We start from the raw sequence: 22,368 nt of genomic DNA, 5'->3' as shown, positions 1-22,368 counted from the left end.
AGAACTCTCTTGTAACGTTTTGTTTCTCTCCATTTTAAAAAAAACAAAAAGCCTGATCTTTGTAAGTTACACAGGAGAAAATGATTGAACTAACCCTCCTTTTGGATACTGTTATGCGCCTCTGTGATGATTTATTTTGCACTTTTGATATTTCTTGGTTTGGCTTGGGAAAGTTTAGAAGTTTTTTTCTCTAAACACAAACTTTGGGGATCACCAAGGCACATATAAAAAAATAGATAACATTTTGTTTTTAGTGTAGTACAATAACAAATTGCTGATGGGTATTTTTGAACACAGCCCTTGTCCCCAGATAGTTCCACAAGCATGTATTGCTATTTTCTACCACACACACATTCATCAGACCGCGCACAGGTGCAGAGTGTATCTAGCTCCTACATATGCCCAGGAATTTATTTTTAGCTAACTGAAAATGAGATTTCTTTTTGTACTTTGTGTTTTGCTTTGTTAGCTGACTGCTTATGGAGGAAAACTGAAATATGCAATCTACTTTGAAGCACGAGAAGAGACAGGTTTTACTACTTACTATCCGCAAGTCATCATAAGAGGTGGGCCTCCCACCCATACAAGAATTATTGTCCGGCATATGGCTGCCCCGCTGATTGGGCAGCTGACAAGGCATGAGATAGAGATGACAGAGGTAACGTTTCCATCTGCTTTTTTTCCCAGAACTTAAGCACGTGGTTCTTTTTAATAGTATTAGTAATCTGGTTTTGTATTGCTGTCTTTCAGCATGAATGGGAATATTATGGTGATGACCAAAGAGTCAGCAACACTGTGCCCTGGGAATATTATCATGATGACCCAGGTGTCAACAGGACGGTGTACCAGGCAGATGTCACATGGAAGCATTATGGAGATGACTCAAGACCAAGTAGAGCTGTATCCCGGGAAGACTTCCTGAATGTGTTGTATGATGTTCATTACATTCTTATTAAGGCTACTCATGGCAATATCATGAGGCAGAGCAGGTAACTATTTCATGCAGTGGTCTGAAATAGTGCAGTAGTCACAGATAACCTGATAGAGCTTCCTAGCAGAATTTCTATTCATAAAATAAGCTATAAGCAGTTGCTAAGAAGAACAGAAAGAGTTAGCATTCAGCATAGCAGAATCATAGAATCATTAAGGTTGGAAAAGACCCTTAAGATCGTTGAGTCCAACCGTTAACCTAGCACTGCCAAGTCCACCACTAAACCATGTCCTCAAGCAACACATCTACCCGTCTTTTAAGTACCTCCAGGGATGGAGACTCAACCACTTCCCTGGACAGCCTGTTCCAATGCCTGACTACCCTTTCGGTGAAGAAGGTTTTCCTAATATCCAACCTAAACTTCCCCTGGCGCAGCTTGAGGCCATTTCCTCTCGTCCTATTGCTTGTTACTTGGGAGAAGAGACCGAGCCCCACCTTGCTACAACCTCCTTTCAGGTAGTTGTAGAGAGCAGTAAGGTCTCCCCTCGGCCTCCTCTTCTCCAGACTAAACAACCCCAGTTCCCTCAGCCTCTCCTCATAAGATTTGTGCTCTAGACCCCTCACCAACTTCGTTGCCCTACTTTGGACATGCTCCAGGACCTCAATGTCCTTCTTGTAGTGAGGTGCCCAAAACTGAACACAGTACTCGAGGTGCAGCCTCACCAGTGCCGAGTACAGGGGAACTATCACCTCCCTGATCCTGCTGGCCACACTATTCCTGATACAAGCCAGGATGCCATTGGCCCTCTTGGCCACCTGAGCACACTGCTAGCTCATGTTCCGGCGACTGTCGACCAACACCCCCAGGTCCTTTTCCGCCAGGCAGCTCTCCAACTCTTCCCCAAGCCTGTAGCGTTGCATGGGGTTGTTGTGACCCAAGTGCAGGACCCGGCAGTTAGCCTTGTTGAATCTCATACAGTTGGCCCCGGCCCACTGTAGGGGCCAACTGTATGAGATGCAAGAGAGGGAAATTTTATTCAATAGACAATTTAAATCACAATAGGCAAATGAAATCCTTATTTTCAAGATCCTAGAACAGAAAACACATGTAAGCACATGCATCCTGAAACAAACCCAAAGCATTTTTTGAGTAAATATCTATTTTATGAAAACATGATGCTGTAGTTAAATATAAATGTGGAGGAAGGAATGGAAGGAAAATGGAAATATGAAGGAATTTTCTCTTGCAAGTGGGAAATAAGGTAAAAAGTCAAAGATGAAAGAGTAGTCCTGTAAGGAAATGCTACTTAATCCAATGTATTAGGGGTACATATATTCAACATTTTCTATTCAGTTTATTCATTAATAAGTTAGATGATGAAATAAAGATAACGCTTACTAAATTTGAAGTGGGCATCAGACAGCAAGAGGAGAGGAATAATACAAAAATCTCCTGAAATCTAAAGGTCAACTAGAAGATTTTACACTTTGAAAGGAGTAGTTAATTGAACAAACAAGGAACAACTGCTTGCTTACCTGTTCTTCAGAGAGCTCTGTTGTTTACAACATATCACCAGGTGAACATGATTCAGTAATAACATTCTTGTTGAGAAATGCTAATATTCTAGCTGCATGTATAAAGAAGTACGGCCTGCAGAGTACAAAAAATAATCTTTTACTTCCACCCAACACTAGTAAAGCCAAAGCATCAAGTTTTGGATACTGGTATTCAAGAAAAAATTATTAAGTGTTCAGAGGATAAGAGTGAACATCATTACAGATCAGAAAATATGACCTGTGAGAGAATATGTAAAGAATCATCTTTATTTAGAAATTAGAAATTGCCTTAAGATCCATAAAATGTTGTCACAAAGAGAAAGAAAAGAATCAGTTCTCTGTTGCCGGGGTGAGTAAGTCAAAAAAGAAATGAGCTTAAACTTCAGCAGGAAAGAGTCACGTTAGACATGAGAGAAAAATTCCTGGCATAAAGAAGTTCTGGAATAATTTATGTAAACTGTTCCTAAAAGTTTTTGATAACAAATTCACAGCATCCTTTGCAAGCAAAATTTATTAGCAAGAACACAAGAATAACTGGAGATAAACTCCAAAGGTCTCCAGAGGTCCTTTCTATGATTTTGTCATAAAAGTGATAGGCTAAAACTATTTCTAGATATCTAGGTCACAAATAGGTCTATAAGAACATGACCTTTGGAGATTATGAGGGTGAATAGTAGGGGCAGATTACAATGCAACATTGCAGCATTATGTGACAGCGAACATAGTCATTATTGCTGCTGTTGTCTCTATTTAAAGTATATCATTTACAGAAAGTATTCGTCCAACTTGCACTGGCTAGATGCTAAATATTACCAACAGATGCCATAAATGTTTTACATTGGTTTCATTTATTTTTGGCATAGTCAATTTAGGATATTGTATTACAAGCACAGGGAATTCCCGTGGAAAGAGAGAGGAAAGTAACTCCAGTGTGACATGGAAAATTTGAGAAGCGTGTCCATGTTTTGTGTCTGTTTCTCCCTTCCCTTCCCTTCATGCACTACAGATCCTCGTTCAGCTGTGGAAACAAAAACTGCATACTGTCTCAGTTCAAGCAGCATAAGTTATGAAAATGCACCTCCGTTTTCATGATTTTGTTCTGAGATGCATATGACCATCATGACTAAACTAGACCTGCATTGTAGTACACCACCATTTTATCAAGGCTACCTAGCAATGAGGCATGTAACAGAACAGAAGAGGACTTTTCAGTTTCAGGGGCAGGTTTGCAAGGTGGCACTTGAAGAACCAAAATGTATCTTTACAGCATTGCATTTCAGAATGTGACATTTTATATGACAGCAGGACTTAGTGAAGAGTTCATCTTTTCTTTCTGGTAACTATCCATCTGAAGTCATAACCTTGCATATCATACTGTATTTGATTTTGGAAGTGATTGTGTTACAATAGATTTCTATGATCTGTCTAGTTACGTAGGTAACATTCATCACATGGCATCTGAGACGTTAAGTAGAAAATAAACAGCAGGAATACGTTATTATTTTTTTCAAGATAGCACCTTGAATGATTTCAGGGGAAGTTTTGCTTAAGACCACAAAATAAATCCCCGAAAATGTTTTTAAAGGTTAGTGGAATATTAGTTTCCGTAAGAATAGAAGGCTTTTATTAAAAATAGTCTGAGACCCTCTAAAGGACAATATTTATGCTGAACTTTAAACATATGTTTGAGTTAAGTGACTTATAATAAGGCATTTGTTTAAATAGTGTGTTGTGCTTTCTAAATAAGGGCCCTGTTCTAAACTAGTAAAGCTTCTCTTTCTACCTGACTGTGCATAGTAGAAAAGCATAAAGCAAAAGAAACTGTGGATGGGAGGAGGAAAATATTATAAAGGAAGTCTTTTTGAAGTTTTTTAAGGTTTTTAATAGTGCCTTAATTTCAATTGCAGAGTTTAAAAGCTGTAGATAAGTGATAAACTACAGGAAAAGCATTTTAAATTAAAGTCAAAGCAGCAGCAGCAGTTGGAAGCATAAAAATAGCCTAGTTCTAGCATTAGCGCTGTATTAGCTATATAGTTTAGCAGCAATACTAATGTTGTTTCTGCTTCGAAGCTGCAGCATTACCAGTGATTTAGAGATTTCTGCTCAGAATCCAAAGCCAAACATTTTTCTCCTATATTGTTCATTTTGTTGCCCTCATTTTCACATTCACCACTCCAAATTGAAACATTTCTTATATTAGATTTTGTTTTGCTTTTCAGGCAACTGGGCTGTGATAATAAATTAGTTTGAATTGGAAGTATGCTTTCAATTTGACTGTGAATTATTTCAATATCCCTGACACTGATCAGGTAGCAGTTGTTGGACTGCTGCCTATTAGACATGTTCCAAGAATCAGCCAAGCCTGACCTTCCTTAAGTAACATTTTCACACAAACAACAGGTAGCTTTGTGGTCCCAGAGTATATTATTATGTAAATACAGCTTTCTGACAGTAAATAGTTTTTTTGCAGCACACAGACTGTAGCCTCAGCCTTGAAGATGATGTGGAGGCAGATTTCATTTTGTTTTTCCATTACATGTACAGAGATTTCAATGTAAGCTTACATTGACATATTAGATCTGAATGTTTTTGCCCTCTTCATTTTCAGTCTTCTATTTTGACCTGCTTTGTTTGCTTGGGTTTTTTTGTTCAATTTCCCTGCTTCACTGAACCCCTTTCTTCAGGTAGTACGAAGGGAGCACAGGGTTTAAGTTACTAGATGATTTGGGGATTTTGCATTGACACAAGGTATCAAGAGGTATGGTCTGGTCACCTAAGCTCAGTCACAAACTTCTCATCTAGTTCATTTGCTTTTTCATTCATCTAGTGGGCATTTACTTTTCCTACAGTCATCCTGACATTGATGCCTGTATGCCAATGTGTAGAAGAGTGTCACTCAGTCACTCAGTAATCAAGGATTGGGAGTAGATGAATGGACTATGAGCATGAGGAACACTGAGCAGTTCTGTGAGCTCCTCTGCATTAGCCCTATGCACAGACACTTAATGAATGGACTCTAGCAGCATTGTTGACATTTGTTCAGCTAGTTAGTCACACGTTCTTCCACATTTTCTTTTAGGTCGGCAACATATTTGAAGCTTTAAAATTTACACTGTTCTACCCTTTTTATTTCTCAAAGACAGTAAGGAGTTCTGGATCATAGCATTCATTTAAAGAAACTAACAAACCCCCAAAGGGAAGTAAGCTAAAAGAACAGCATTATGTTACATTAGGATTAAGTGTATTTCATTAGATATTATGTTTGTTGTCTTTGTCCATGATGTTCTCAACCCTATTTAGCAGATTAGCATGCATGCTGGAAAGACAGGGAGTGGTTGAGAGGCAAGGATATTATTATTAATACAATCAAACAAATGTTTGGAAAGTTAAAATGTCAGAAGCTCTACCACGAAACATATCCCTTTCTGATACTAGCAGATGTTGCAGTAGTAGGATTCCTTGTTTGCTTTAAATTGTTTGTGTCTAAATGATCCTAAGGAAAAAAAAAAAGGATATCTGGCTAAGATCTTAAAATTCCTGCTAAAAAGGCAAATGTCCAATGTCTCTGAAGTCTGCTCTAGAGCTTGTTAGGCTGCTTTTGTTGCTGAGGATAGATTTTATTTTATGTTTTTTTAAATAGTTGCCTCATTAAAATCTCATTTAGTGAACAATTTTATTGCTGTACCTATGAGAATCATGAATTGGAACTGCATTTAGTATGTGACTTCCATTTCTCAATGAGTCCCTCCAAATGAAGAATCAGATGTGAGCTTTTGTTAATAGTTTGGCTGAAAAGAGGTTTTAAAAAGAGATAGAATCAAGCAAGAGAGAAAACTTAGTTATACTATTGCCTAGAAATGGAAAGTGAGACTGGAGGTGGTGGTAGCTTTGTTGTTTCCTTAGGAGAGGCAAAAATAGTGCTGTTTTTTCTCCTGTGGATCAAGAAGCCTGCAAACAGGCAAATAAGACCATTTTCTCCCATGCCAGCTGACTATGAACTAACTGGCTTTGAGTTAGTGCTTGACTAATCTCATTAGAGATGTTTGCTCCTTTTTTCAGGATTTCTGAGATCTCAATGGAAGTTGCTGAAGGCAGCACCATGTCTGGGATGACCCCTCAGGCTTACTTGATTGAGAAATGTGACTGCCCGTTGGGTTATTCTGGTTTGTCTTGTGAGGTACAGTACTAACCTGACTTCCAGTAAAAGTCTTTATACCGTTTTTGGTCTGTTCATTAGGAAGGTGTGATGAGTAATTAGAGTGTGAATTCATTTAACTGGCAACATCTCTCCCTCAATTTAATTGCTTACATTCTTTCTCTCTCAGGTATCTCTCTCACAAGGAATTTAAGCACTTTTTTTTCTTTAGGCAAATATGCCACTGAAACCATGGCAAGGACTCAAATACTTAGAATACAGGAAAATGAGCTTTACTGGGTCAGCATCTCTGAAGCTGAATTGTGTGACTGATGCTGACTGATCAAGGATTTTTGGACAGGAAAGGGTATAATACTATTGTAATGTACTGTGTACAACAGATTTTACTATGTTATCATGTTATGGTGAGGCCATGATACACAATAGAATTACGATATCATGTCTTCCAAAAGGCTGAACTATATGCATCATTTTATCATCACCAAGATTCACAGAATCTGTGGAGGAAAACACAGGAAACCTCTATGTCAAATTTAAAAAAGCCCGATTGATTCTATAAATTATTGACAGTTGTAAGTAAACTACAAATTAACATTTGAAATAGTGAATAATTAAAGGTTACATACTACTTACTCCCGAAAAGTTTAAGATATGTCAGTTGAATGAAATTCACCAAATAAACTATAAAAACAAATTTGAAAACAAAAAATTAAAAGAATGTTATTAAAATCGTAGCACCAAGCACTCTAAACAGAGCCATGCAGAATTTTAAAATTCTATTCTGCAAAGGCTTTCCAGATTTTTGTTTGCCTTGTTTGACATTTAAATTCCCATATAAAGTTTTAATAGCTGTATGATTGATTGAAATATTTTGGTTTGAAAAAAAGCTAAACAGCATTTCAATTTTGATTTCTTAAATGTTTGTATTATGATGAATAACTCATATAACAAAAAATTTAAAAAGACAAGTCATTTCAAAAGCAAAACTTGAAATAATGCATTCTGAACAGTTATTCAAAAAGGCAGTTAATAGTTGAGAACCTGTAGGTTCCTCACATTGATCTTCCCTCTTGAAACTGTTCCGATAGCATGCCTTTCTGGACCAACACTAATAGAATGAAAGTTGTCCATTTTGCTTTCATTTTACATGCTTGACTGCTCAAAATAGCACTGCAAATGCATTAAAAATGTAGATGAGAGCCATTCTGTAGCATGTCTGTGCTTCATGAAAGAAGCTTCATGTTTTCAAGAAAGAAGATGTTTTCAAATCTTTAGGAAATGTCTACCTACACATGTTCAACCTGTCAGTTTTCTGAATACCTATAATTTATCCAAATGGATCTATGAAAATATACTGAAAAGGGCCACTGAGTTCTGGAAAATATCTTTCCATTTTACTCCCCCACAATTATTCTTCTTCCAGTGCTGGTAGAGGACTCCCATAAGAAGATCTTGCTCAGTCCATACACAAAAACTTGCCTCCTATCAAATTTCAATACCCCTTATATAAGCAATGGTGCTGCTTGTAAAAAGGAGCAGAAATTTTGGAACATGGTCCAAATAGTGTATTTTGCTTTATTCTTAGAAGCAGACGAACCACTGTGCCTTAAAATAAAATAAAATAGATCTGATACTAATCAAAACTGTTGTCCCAAACCGTTGAAGTTTGATAACTTTCTAAGTCATTGAACACTGGGAAAAAAGTGTTGGTCAACTAAGTGAGCTTGGTGGTCCTTATACATATACTACATTCTTTTTTTTGCTTATCTAAATATTTTCATGCTGAAGGTTGCATGTTTAAAAAAAATAGCCAAGTTTTATAGAAAATCAACTGATTTGTATGCTTTTGTAAAATGTATCTTATGATAGGTACCAGAGAAAGTGTTTAAGATGTAATACTTTGACTGCAGAATAGAAGTTAATGTTTTTGACTGTATGTGCTCTTGATGATGAGACTGGCAGTCTTTCTGTGTGCAAACCAGCATGTTTTTATTATTAAGCAGGACTAGCAATTCCAAACGACTTTGTTGCAATTGCTAGGTGGAGGTAGCAGGGAACAACACCTCGAATATTCTGCAAATCCCTCAGGCGTCCTGACTAAGTGGGATCTTGTAAAGGGTTCACCCAAGCTAGCAGTTGCAGAAAATTTGGAGCAAGTAAATGAAGGCAAAGATGCCGTGTTATCTATAAGAACTCTGCTCCCTTCAGATGTTGTACAGGATTGTGTTACGCAGCAAATGAGGCAATAGGAGCAGTGAGTTCCTGGGAAATGTGTGCAAGGAAGCGAATGAAGTCATTTTCTTTGCACACTATTTCGGTAAGAGCACACACCTGAATGTGTGTAAATACACATATGAGAAATTAATGGGCTCCAGCATTTGCTCAGGAGTACAGATTTTTTTAAAATTACTGTAACAAATTGCATTTTCAAAGGAAAATGTATGATAATGTAATTAGAACTTTATTTTAATTCACACCCACCAGGGGCTGGAATAAATGTCTCAGTTGCAACCTTCATACTTTGCACTTAATTGTGCAATCTTCACATGCTCATAACTTAGTTTATTTTTAGTGTGCTCAGTGAAGGTTATGGTGTGTTCTGTGAAGGTTTATTTAATTTCAGCAGGAGAAAAAAAGCATCTGATACTCCGGCATTTTTTAAGCAAATGCTAACAGGGTATATGTATCTATTTCATGATTTATCCTGTAATTGCGTTGTGAGGACTATGTGCACAGCAGTTTTTACTAGAATTGACATTTATATATCTTTTTTTTTCCTTCTTTTTTTTTTTTTTTTTTTTTAATCCAGTAGCAGGCTGAAAAAGCAGTGGTAAGAGTTTCCCTAATGGTTACTTCCGAAAAACTTAAAAACTAGTAATGAAAAATGCAGTCTGCTTCATCTTTTGTCTGTGTCCCGTGTCATCTCAGAAATGCTTAATATGTGTGTCAATAGCATATCAGAAAAAACAGTTAGAGATTAGATCTGTTTGAGGATGTACCATTTATTTATACCCCAATCCTAAAGTTACTCAGAACTTGTAAAGCTGTGCTTTATACCATTTTATGTTTGGACAAGGACTCCTCTGGGGATGGAGAGGGAGGAAAAAATTAGGAAATCGTAGTAAGAAAAAAAATTACTTTCATTTGAGATTATTTATCTAAATTGGAATTCTTCACAAACCGTGAAAAAGCAGATAGACTGTTTCTATGCTTCAGGGATCTTAATGTAGTCTAAGTCAAAATAAGAGTGGAAAAGCAGAAGTAAGTTAGATTACTTCGTTTGTGATTCTAAAGAAAATAATTGTGTTGATGCCTTTTCTATAACTTAGACGCCTGCCGGTTTTGGCAATGATTATAAAACTGTCAGAGTGGTGTCATATGAATAGAATCTAGCATGTCAGCTAGTGCTTGACTGAAGAATCCTGCTTTTGATCATGAAAAGTTACTTACTCCAGATTCTCTTTTGTTTTATTTTGCATCCATTTTATTGCTGTGTGAAAAATGTACTATTCACATTTGTTCCAAAAAGCAGAAATTGTGGTCAACAATAGGAAGTGACCTCATCAGATAGCCTTCGTAGGCTCCTAGCACCACTAGGTGGTGGGATTTATACATGGGACAAGTGACTTGTCCGTATGCACTTTCCCTGAATGGTCTGAACTATCAAAATAGTCCTGTTTGTATTTTTATGCTGCCATAGCTGTGTGCTTTCTGAGGGCTATGTAGACACTTTCACACATTTGCATAATAAGCCTGAAATAAAAATCAAGTGCTTGATTTGCATGTGTCAGCTTTGCTAGTAATTTTTGGGTTGCTCTCAGAATTTTATTGCCAAGCTGGGGTAGAGGAGACTTAGTGATAGATAAATTTGATTTGGGACTAATAATCCCAAGACATGTAAAACCTTTAATATTTTGAATTCTTTACTTTTATGGTCTTTAAATTATATAGCTATAAATAATGCAGCCATGCAGCCAGTTTTTTTATTATTATCATTCAGCTTTTGCTTGTTATCCATCAGGCAATACGTAGGCAGATATTAGCTTGTCAAACCTGAAAACCTCACCAAGGACGAAGGAAACAGAATCATCATGCTTGCTCTCCACAGTCCATGCAAAAAATTTATTTCGAAAACAAACTTTATTTTAAATGAAACGAATGATGCTTGATGCACAGTGAGAATAGTGAGGTGTTCTGCGCCTGAATGAAAGGTCTCTCAAGCTGTATTATGAAAAGCCTGGTGCCAGTGGAGTGCTCCAGGGATTTTTCAGCAATGTTTCCAATTAGGGCTGGCTCTTGTTATCTGTAAAGTACTGTATATTGTTTGTACCACAGCTGGAAGCCTGTCAGGTTCTTTTCACAACTTGTGAAAACTGGTGATTGGAAAGACGAGCTTGCAATGCTCCCCATACCTAGTCCACTCTGTAATGATCTGTTTTCTTCTGCATCTTTTTTATTGCAGTCATGCTCTCCAGGATTTTATAGGCTTCCCTCTTCACCTGCAGGAAGGACACCTTCTCAGTCCTTAGGCGCCTGTGTTGTATGTCAGTGTCATGGACACAGTACTATGTGTGATCCTGAAACATCAATTTGTCAGGTATTATATTTCTGAACTTAGGCACTAGGTTAATCTTAATGTAAAATTCATAAGTTGTGTAACTGATCTAAAAAAATAGAAGACAATATTTTAATCCAATTTTGCTTTAATAGCTTAAGTGTCAAAGTTAAAGGGGGGTCAAAAAAGCAAACCATCTACCTTTAAAGTTTTCCATTCTAATTTTCTAGAGCTCAGATTATGCAGTGCTTTATTGCCACTGAATTACTATTTGTGTAAAAAGAAAAACTAAATATCTGCAAACTAAAGAGGCAAGGTACCATGTGTCATGCAATAAACACAACACTGCTCCTATAGGTAATAATACGTGTGACCTGATGCAGTAAGATTGAATTTTAATTTATTATTTCTCCTGCTTCAACAGCTGGAACAAAAGAGGGAAGGAAGGATGAATGGGATAAGAAATTCCATAGGATACATCTGGCTAACTACAGGCCTCCATTCTTTCTCCTTGTAAACCCATATATAACTCAGCAGGCATTTGATAGATGCTTAAACCAAGCAGTCCCACTGCGAATCATATCAGAGAGAGAGAAATTATGAATTGAAATAAGTTTGAATCCCTGAGGCTGGGAACAAAATGTTGTCTGCTTTCTTGTAATTATCAAATACAGCTTTCATTCTGTCTCCTTCTTCTGCAGAATTGTCAGCACAATACTGCTGGTCACCACTGTGAGAGATGTGCACTGGGATTTTACGGCATTGTCCAAGGCTCTCCATATGACTGTCAGCCTTGTGCTTGTCCCCTATCCATTTCTAGTAACAAGTAAGTAAGCAAACTCATGATGCAGAATTACCTTTCCAGCAAGCAAGAACTTTGTTTTGGGCTCACTGTGTCCTTTTTCAGATGGCTACAGAACTGCATCATGTGAGCCATAGTAAAATGTTTCGTATCTACTTTTGCTAATTGATCTTCCTTTAAAAGTTGGAAATTGCTCCCTTGCTAATTTGTGATGAATAAATTAATAAGTGCTAGAAAATGCAATACTCAACAGATAATGAATGTGTGTTATAAAGGTATTCTCACAAATGAAGCTAGAGCAGAACTCAAGTACAACATAGCCACAAGGGAGCTTTAAAAAGTTTTATGCTCATATATTATGTCGGTATAAATGTGTTACAGTGCCTTTCTTGCTCCACTGTGGAATTTATTGATTCCTTATTTAATGTTACATGAGTTTTAGGCAATTTGTGCAAGATAGAATAATTTAAAAGCAATATAGTTATTGCAGCATAAATTTTATTGCTTGCTTTATGCTAATGAGTGTTGCCACAATGTCTCCACATGAGTTCCCAACAGATGATACTTTAGCACTTGAGATTTGTTTGTTGTTTTGCTGAGAAGCTCTTAATGATATCTGGAATCATACTGTAGTACTGCTCTGAAAAGGTTTGTGTTTCATGATTGTTCTCTTGAAAGGTTGGAAGTGTTCCTTAAAACCATTTTTCTGTGCTTTGTCTGACCTTCAGGATGTTTTAGTGAGTATTTCAGCCAGTATATCTGAGAGGTTGTTTGCGTTTTTTTCTTCATTTTATCATTTTGGGGTGGTCTGGGGCTTATTTCGAAGGAGGGAATCCCTTTCCCAAACATCAGTAGGTAAACACATCATGAGCTTTCACCCACAGCAAGTGTTTTTAAGACTTCCAACCCTCATAAATACTAAACTGAGAACAACAAAAACAATTATAAGAGTGGCTTAAAGAAATATCCTGTATCTCAGGAAGTTATAATGTCATCTTAACTGCAAGTTTTTCTGAGTTGTACCCTTTTTCATGAATGTTTGGTTACGACCTGATTGTGTGTTCTACCTACTAGTATCAAGAAAGGACATTCAAGTTGCAAAGAACAAGATCAACCGAGCTTCTCAGCTTTGCACATCAGCAAATACCCTGGAAAAAACTTTTTCTGTTACTAACTGGCTGTAGTAAGCACTGAAAATATCATTCGATCCTATTTTTTTTCTGGGGCTTAAGAACCTTTGATTGCCCAGAAATACAGGTGTCGGATCAAAAAATGAGCAGGACTCTTCACCTGGGTGGTTATGGCACCCTGCTACAAGAATTTAGACTTATTCCCCACACTGTGCTCCAGAAATCACTTCAGTATCTTATCTAAAAGCTAACATAAAACTCAGGAAGTGGGTGTCACTGAAGTGCTCTACAGCTGAGAAATATGTGAACTCCAGGTAGTACCTCTGTCCTGGGTGCCCACTCAAATTGCTGAGCTGCCTGAGGAAGGGATACTTCATGCAGCCACACGGCCTGCGTGGCTGCAGATGTTGTCAGTCTTTCATGTCATGCTCACATAAAAGTGATCATGAGGCTTTTTTATTCAAAAGCCTTCATAAGAGAGAAGTGAATAACACCTAGTCTGAAATTAGTAAATACACTTAATCATGAGGTAGTCATCCAATTTCTTAGTGCTGTCGAGACAGGAGTCAGATCTGAGCATGTCCAGAAACAGAACTGCTTGGGTTTTATAGAGCTTAACTCAGATGTCTCTAGACGTCATGGATGGGATTTCTACTTCTGTTAGCTGTAGCCATCAACAATTTTGCTGCCTGTATAGTAAATGCAGGAACAGACAAACTATACATCTCACCTATGTTAAAACTGAAGGAAACCGCCATTGGAGAGAGGGCAGGGGAGGAGATGTTTCAAATGTATGTATATACCCGTCTGTGCACCTCCATTTTTCAGAGGATGCCTGAACAGTTGGCTTAGACTACATGCCTAGCTTTTAGATGGATAGGCCTAGGTGGGATAGGTCCATTCCATAAAGCTACCGAATTAGGTGGAAAATGAGGGTATCACACCTTAGAGATGCGTGTGTTGTGCAGCTCAGTGAAAGCTCTTCTGTTAAAGGAAAAAATCTAACTACCTAATCTAACACTTGCTAATGAACTACCTCATTAGCTTGTTATGTCATGACTGACATGATAATATTTGTGAATTAGTATAGTGCAATTATTTTTATTTATGAAATTTTACAAAACTCCACTAAGGTTTTAAATACTGTTTTTATACTCCTGTACAATCAGCAGTCAGCTTAAAACATGATGAGCTGAAAAAAAACAAAGAACAGAGAGAATGAGTTATTCCTGGGGGTGTGGATCTATTTTTTATAGAGTTGAAAATGTGTTGGATAATGAGTAATAGATCAATTTGGGTTGGTTTTTTTTTGTTTGTTTGTTTGTTTTAAAGGTGTAATTTTATATGCTTATTCAAGCACTATTGATTTAATGCATTATAAGCAAGTTAGAGTAGGATGCTGACTGTACTGTACCAAGAAGGAGCTCTGGGCTCCCTGCTAGCCACCTCTGTGCTTTTCTGGTTCTTCCACAAAGAGCTAAAACAGTTTTACAGTATTGCACTATTTTAATATTTAGTTGTGTTTCTTTTCCCCTGCCTACCTTTTTTTTTTTTTTTTTTTAACTATCTGTGCAGGCACTTAATGCACTAATATTCCAGCAGCATGCTACTTTGCACAGTTTCCATAGGTACATGCTGCAGTCACTAGTTATTTGTCTATGTCATGGCTTAGTAAAAATAATCTAGTGTCTTTTATGATTAAAATACAACACCTTCCTCATCATGACTAAGGTAGTTTTTAGTTTGTTTTTTTTCCCTGTAGGCCAGTCTTTTCAGTATGTCCTTGAGAAGATCATCTGATGCTGCCTTTTTGGAAGATTCCACATGGCCATGACTTTGGTTCCTTTCTCCCTCTTTATGTCTTACTTTTGCATAAACTCTTCCTGGCTTATCTCCTTTTATTCAAACTAAAATTAAATCAGACTGGAAAGGCTGGATGTTAGCTCAGTTTCTTAATCTTTTGTTTCACATCCTTCCCATTACTAGCTTTTTCTTGATCACTGTGAGTGACAGCACCATTCAATCACACAAGTCTACAGCATGGGTGTTGTTGACTCCATCCCCTCTGATACAACCCTAATTGATTCTGCCCTTCCAGTATTTGTCTAAGTTGTGCCAGTACCACAGCAAGGCATTCACAAAATTCTTAATAGAAAGGAGTGATCTCCTACAGGTGTTTATAAACAGATAAGAAATTGCTGCCATTTACATTAAGAGTGGAGCTTACCATGGGTCCTTCTACACAGCTGACTAGAATGAAATGATGCAATAGAGTGGAAAAAGTTTTTTATTTGCTTTTGTTTTAGTTTTAGCCCTTCTTGCATTGCGGAAGGACCTAGTGATTACCGGTGTACTGCATGCCCACCTGGATATGAAGGCCAGTACTGTGAAAGGTAGGATGAATGGAAAAAGAAGAAAGAGGGACAGTGAAAGGCAGGCAAGACATGGAGGAAAGCAATGTCCTTCAATACTATAAACATGTATTTACTAATGTTTAAATACATGCCTTCAGATAAGTTATTTCCTCTTTATATATTGTTAAAACTCAGTCATAATAGGCAATTTTTATGTACACCCACTGTAAATTGATAATCAGTGTTATTTATATCACAGATATTATCCTAGCCTTACTTTCTGATTTGTGTTTTGTTTGTTTTTTTTTTCCCCTGGGCCTCAGAAGTTAAATCAAAAACGATGAAATTTATCTAAAATTAGATTCCATGCTTGTAGTGCGTCTTGATGTCACTCATACCCTTTGTTCTAATGACTGTCGGGCACTGACTGTGAAAGGCACTTACATATAAATATATGAATGACCAAATTGCAAATTAATAACTTAAACAGCAGCTGTTGTCCCATCCGTAGCAACACTGTGGGATTATGATCAAAATTAGCAAGTGTCTACTATGAGATTTCACTTCTAAAGCAAAACACAAGTGGCTAGTGGGAAAAAAGGTCTATAGACCAAACATTGCTAATGTAGAAACTTTTTTGTCATGGTATAATAGAAGTTTAACTGAAAACTGTTAGGGGTGTGGAATCACTTTTGCATACTCCTTCCATCCAGACTGTTCCATGTCCTCGTTAAAAGTTATTATCAGTTTGTTGGACAGTTTGCAAAATTTTTGCCTCTACAAATGCATACTGAGTCATAAAGCACTGAAGATTTTTTTTTTAATGGTTCATGAATGAATGTTCATATACATTTTATTTCCAATCTCGCCAAGTATTCATTGTAGCACAGTAAGCATCTCAGTTGGCCAAACCTGGTTTTGTATTTGCAATGTCTAGATGTTCTTCTGGCTACACGGGAAACCCACAAACTCCAGGAGGCTCCTGCCAGGAATGTGAGTGTGATCGATATGGTTCCCTGCCTGTCCCCTGTGACCCTGTCACTGGACAGTGCACTTGCAAGCCTGGATTCACAGGGTGGAAGTGTGTTGGCTGTGAACACCGGCATGCACGTGATGGCATGAAATGCATTTGTACGTATACTAATGTAATTTTGGATAATTTTTGATTGTTTGTCATATTTTAGAAATTCAACCCTGCTTGTGCATCAGTCAGTTGTGTGGGTTTCTTTGAAAATAGTTTCCACGTTTCTTACTAATTTGGTATTCTGGTCCATTTTTTTCACAAGCCTTGAGATGTTAGGAAAACTCTCAATACTTTTTAAGATGCTCACTGAAAATTGACAACAAAGCTTTGAAGGGTTTCTTTCTGTGGGTTTTTGAAGTCTGTAGTTTTGCTAAAGGTTGTCACTGCTGTTGTGACAATATTTGCTCCTAGTGAATTTTTTAGTGTTGCCCTAAATGTTTAACCAGCAATTGCTATGCTCTATGTCATCATATGCGACGCGCAGTCACCCAGCAAGTTCTTACCAAGTTTTACTTGGTCATGTTGGTTCAACCACCACCCACTGGAATTGAAAAGACATAAGGAATGACCGTACAATATATCTAGGAACAAAGAACTTCCTTTATTTGAAAAAATGTAGTTGTAGGTAATATAAAACATAGTGTGATTAATGTGTCCAATGTTAGTATGTTATAGTTAATATTTAGGAAAGTGAAAACTGATTTTGAATATTTAGCAAAGAATAACCATCTGAATAATGAATTTTTGGCAAATTCTATAAAAGGTCACCACACAGTATGACATGAAAGCTAAATAATGCATATTTAAATTCAATTAGAGAGATATTTTAGCCATAATATTGTAAGTATCATTGTTTAAATATATCTCTTATCATAAGTATTCTAGAGATTTTGGAGTGAAAATTTGCAATGAAAAGACAGAAAAAAAAATCCGGAGAAGCATGCATGTTCATTAAAGTGATCTATTTCTGATATAGCTGAAAACCTGTTTTACCAGGTTCTTACTGTGTTTTTCATAACGTGTCATTTTTCAGTTGCTTAGTGCATGCCACTTTTCAGTGCTGTGTTATAACAGTTATATTTTAGAAAGCTACAGGTAGAATGGAAAGAGAATGTATTTTTTTAAAGCCACTGTACAAAGGGGAAGAATTTGTTTACTGCTAAATAAAAATGGAAAGATAATTACAGGTGAATGGCACAGACAGAATTCACTTCCCATCATATTCTTAGAACAGAATAATGTTGTTTTCTCTAGGATACCATTAGGGAATGCGAAATAATATCCAAAAAGTAGTTTTGTTTTGTTTTGTTTTTTTTAAATAGTTAATACAAGAGTCTGAATGGTCTGCTACACACCATAAAAATTCTAAATTTTTTGCATTAGTATGGTTAATAACTGGATTATTTCCCCAGCTAAAGTGACCATCTAGATCATCGTGTACAGATACTCGTAATAGTCTGCTGATGAAGACTTCCTTGTAATTTTTGGTCTCAATCCACTTCTTAGGCTCACTTTCCCTTCTGTTTTGAAACAGTCAGTAGCCAATAAGAAAATAAGTAATGATTGCAAACTAATTTTAATAATGCTGCCAACATCCTTGTATACTGTCGTATATGACAAAAGTTCTCCCAAATCTTCTCTAATGCTTACAGATTTTTATTTTTATTTGTAACTACAAATGAATTGTCCTCTACATGATTGATGCTCTCTTATGCATCGCTCATTTTTACTCTAATAAATATATCTCAATGTTTATTCTGCTGAAAGTCATCAGCTGGCAATTGCTGACTGGCCTATAAATCACTACAGTATTGAAGATGTATATTTTTTGTTTTGTTAGTCAAACCCCACAGTTCCAATCCAGAATACGGCTGAGTATACAGGAGTATACAGGAGCAGCCTTTCCTCAGTTCATCTGTACCCAGCATGCTCAGGCAGACTGAGATCATTAGTATTTCCTTGATTCATATTTTACACATACATACGAGAAATATGTAAACAAGCCAAAGCATGTATTGCTCCCTCCTCATCCTTCCCTAAGAGCTTTGACCTTAGCAAGCTGAAGTGGAAAGAAGGAGCTACAAGGGGGTTTGGATCAAGCCTGTAGCAATCGTGCATTTTCTTAGATTAGTCATTCTCTTGTGTATTTTTTTTTTTATATCTTGTGACATTCCACTTCAGTTCAGTTGTATAGTTTGTAGTACATAAAATGAAGAACCTTAGATCGCAATGTTTTTGGAACATTGACTGTGCTTGCTACTGTGCAGTGTTTAGGGAAAAAAACGATCCTAGTGAGAACTTCAAGGCATTATTGTTAAACGTATGGTAAGTCAGAACTCGCCTTCTGAATGCTTTCAGGGCACCAGTCATAACTACAACGGGGACTTAAAAAAAATTTGGACTCAATATTTGGAGCTCTGTTGCAACACAAACTGCAAAACCTTTCCTCAGATGTATGCTCCTGTCACAAGTGTTCCTTGGGGTCAAGCAAAAACCTAAATGTAAAGCAGTCAGTGCGGTTCTGCTGTACGAGATTAACAGGGAACAGGAAGCAATCGTGACATAGAGAGATCAAGCAGGTATTTCACTGTTAGGAATTTTTCTTTAACTCAATCTCATAGGGGGAAAAAAAAAAAGGACCTTTAGCCATGCTGTGGTCAACAAATTTACATCTTTACGAATTTAGATCTTCAACATTGGTAGAAGGAGAAAATTATATAATCAGATTCCTTTAATACGAGGTCACGGACACTTAAATATTGTACTTTAAGTAGACTGCTGCTTGCAATGAGAGGGAGTTTTTCCCAGCTGCCACTCAGTTCTGCACCCAGGAGAACAAGGAAGCTCCTAGCCACTGGTCCTGACAGAATCAAGGTTTTCCCTCTAAAATAGGGAGTAACTCCATGATCTCAGCCCTCCCAAATTCAGAACTAAGCAGAGATGCTGTCTTTGTCAGAGGCAAATCGTGAAGAATCTGTGAAAAGAAGCATCTCCTACCTCCTACACAGTCCTTAATTCAGCAGGAGCTGGAAGCTTCTTATCACAGAGCGAGCTGAAAAGACAGATGCTCTGTGTAACACCAGATCTATGAAGCTTTGGACTAGCTTCTGCTATGTTCAGAGTTTAACAGAAGTTGTGATCCCTGATGGCACAGTCATAAGAATTAAACTTATCTCTGTGTTGGCCAACTGCTTCTCTGTCTGCACGAGCTCAACAAGGGACGGGCACCCCTACTTGGCCTAGAGGCTGATAAGCTATCAACTGTTCTCCCTTTTTTTATGCATGAGCTCCTGTTGAGTTTAGACCCATGCTCAAACATCTTTTGCCCAACTCAAGCACTATATAAACCTAACTAGTACTGGTATGTATCAGAACCAGCAAATGAGGCTTTATAAATAGTGAAAATCAGAAATAAACCTGAGTCAGTACTTTAGACCCTGATCTGGATCTGAATTTTCCCTGATTTTGGAGATATATTGATCGTGCTAACTCTCTGAAACTAGCACCCATGAAAGGGAAGCTAAAGCTTTCAGCTCTCTACAGGGGTTCTGTTTTGGAGGGCAGAGGAGAGCTTGTTTATTATTTGGTGTGAGACTAGTGCCAAAATGGGAAAAATGGGGTAACAGCCAACAGATTAATGAACCTAACAGCAGGTCACCACTTTTTTATTGTAAAGGAACAGGAAACTAATACTGAAGAGTCACTGACTATCATAGGATACCACCTCATATCAGAGGGTGCATGGTTGCCCTTAGACCAATAATTGCCTAGTCCTAACACAGTCTTCTGAATCTTAACAGCAATGAATGTATTAAAGCAAAATTGTGTTAGATAAGCACTCAATTGGAGGAACACATTGTGGTTTAGACATGCGATTCCTTTATTGTACGTTGTCTTCTCTTTGTAAGATGGAATAGGTGGTTAGATGTCCATAAACTTATAGTGTCTTTTATTACCTGAGCAACTATTTAAAAAAAAAATTTTTTTGGCACGCATACTTTGGAGATGCTTGTCACAAGAGGTAAGTCAAAATCCTTACAGGACTTATTGTGCATGGGAAAGTGTGGTGAAAATGGAAATGCAGTAATTTGCATTAATTGCTTGCTGGACTACTGTAATATTGACTGCATGATTTGCCTCTTACACGCTTGCACTGCTGTAATGATCTGAATTTAGTGCTGCATTTGTTAATATTAGACACAAGTTTATCCTAACAGTTTTATAGCTAGACACAGAAATATTTAGTATTGCAAAATATAATCATGCTCTTGAAATATTTCCTGTATCTACAGTACATTTCATATTGCATATTGGAGTCGCTTAGTCCTGTCTCATCTACCCAGCTCTGGTCCTCACTTGATGTATTTCCTCTTTTCAACCTGATTATTGTGCAAGAGGTGTTAATTTATACTGAATTCTCACATTGAGAATACTTCATCTTTTCATAAGCTGTTCATTTTTTTTTTCTTATTGGTGTGAATTGAGTTTGTCTTTAACACTTAGCAATTTTTTAGCATTTTATTACCAGCCACTCTGACAATTTTGAGGGTGAATAGATTTAGTTTGTTTCATAAATGAAATAATGTATCGGGGAGAAAAAAAAAAAAAAAAAGAAACAAAAAAAAACCCAAACAAACCAACAACAAACCAAAACAACAAAACCTATCTCTTCTCTGGTCTGAGAACACTTATTTTCATCCTGCAAAATGATTATCAGGTCTATTTACATTCTTGACCAGCTACAGAACAGGTATTTGCTATATAAAACATTCAGTTGGTTGTAAAACTTGCTTTTCCTTTAATTCTCTCAGACTTCTAAAAGAGCTGGGATGGTAATAAGCTTTTTTTTTTTTTTTTTAATTTCACATAGAAACATAAATCAGAAGGTATCATGCCCACAGTTAACAACTGCAGAGAAGTTCCAGTGCAGTTCAGCTTATGTAACAAAATCCTGTGAAATAGGAGGAAGAAGTCTGCAAATGGAAGCAATGAAAATGCAAAAGGAAGTCTTAAAATAACAGTATCTAGCTTTCTGCACCCACTTCTTACTGCACTAATCCAGCATCTATCTTGTCTCCTTTTCAATCATCGCATGAGTTTCATGGTGTATTAAACTAGTATTCATTATTCTTCTTTTCTCTGTATTTGACTCAACTCCTTGCTATATTGAACAGCCAACCTACAGAATAAGAACAACATTTAGATAACTGTGAAAACTTTGAAGAACAGAAAAGATTTAATCTACACGAAGAATAGATTTCAGGAAAAAAAAATTAATTCTCTGTTGAAAATTACTTCTCTTTTTCTACAGAAACATACATGTTGTTTAGTGGGTTTTTTTAGCCATTGAGCTGCCTAGCAGTGTTGCTGAAATACATAATTACATACTTGTAAAACTTTAGGTACAACCCTCCATGTCTCTTAACATCACCAGTGAATTCATTGTTTCACAGTTTGCTCCATCTCCTGAGATGCTGTTTAGGTTTGCCAGTCCTGTGTAGCATCTTTATGCAGGGAAACAGAAAGGCATTCCCACAACTCTCTTCTAAAGGATGAAGAATATTCCTGTCTGCAGCATAAATGATACCAGACTTCAAGGTTATGAGAGTTTCTTGTGATAGTTAACAGAAAGCAAGAGGGGGGGAAATGCAAACTCCTTTCGGTATATGCCGCATACGCCGGTATTTTACATGCTAAAGAGTATTTGCAAGAAAGGAAGCATACCTGACAAACTTATAAGCTGGTTAGTCAAAGGAGGTGGGGAAAATCATTTCTTAAAAGAAAACTATCAGTATTTTTACCTGGAGTCTTTCTACTGTCTGCATTACAAGTTTAGCATGCTGTTATATGACTTTAACC

At 37.0% G+C, this 22,368-nt stretch overlaps 1 protein-coding gene across 5 annotated transcripts in view; it reads left to right on the top strand.

Moving 5' to 3' along the window:
* The window catches only part of LAMA2 (laminin subunit alpha 2), a 373,593-nt gene that overhangs the window by 259,524 nt on the left and 91,701 nt on the right, over window positions 1-22,368 (top strand). For 4 of the 5 annotated variants that reach the window (XM_087775778.1, XM_087775777.1, XM_087775775.1 and 1 more), the window contains 7 exons: window positions 470-658; window positions 751-989; window positions 6,548-6,665; window positions 11,107-11,241; window positions 11,901-12,025; window positions 15,438-15,524; window positions 16,423-16,616. In XM_087775778.1, the coding sequence (XP_087631904.1) occupies window positions 470-658; window positions 751-989; window positions 6,548-6,665; window positions 11,107-11,241; window positions 11,901-12,025; window positions 15,438-15,524; window positions 16,423-16,616 (1,087 nt within the window). The remainder of the gene's footprint in view (window positions 1-469; window positions 659-750; window positions 990-6,547; window positions 6,666-11,106; window positions 11,242-11,900; window positions 12,026-15,437; window positions 15,525-16,422; window positions 16,617-22,368) is intronic. The other variant, XM_087775776.1, reaches the window with a different exon arrangement.

The sequence above is a fragment of the Nipponia nippon genome, unplaced genomic scaffold (assembly GCF_047370975.1).
Source record: "Nipponia nippon isolate SJK-2023a ecotype South Korea unplaced genomic scaffold, ASM4737097v1 scaffold_4, whole genome shotgun sequence".
NCBI classification, from domain to species: Eukaryota; Metazoa; Chordata; class Aves; order Pelecaniformes; family Threskiornithidae; genus Nipponia; species Nipponia nippon.
This window is presented reverse-complemented; position numbering and strand designations above follow the sequence as displayed.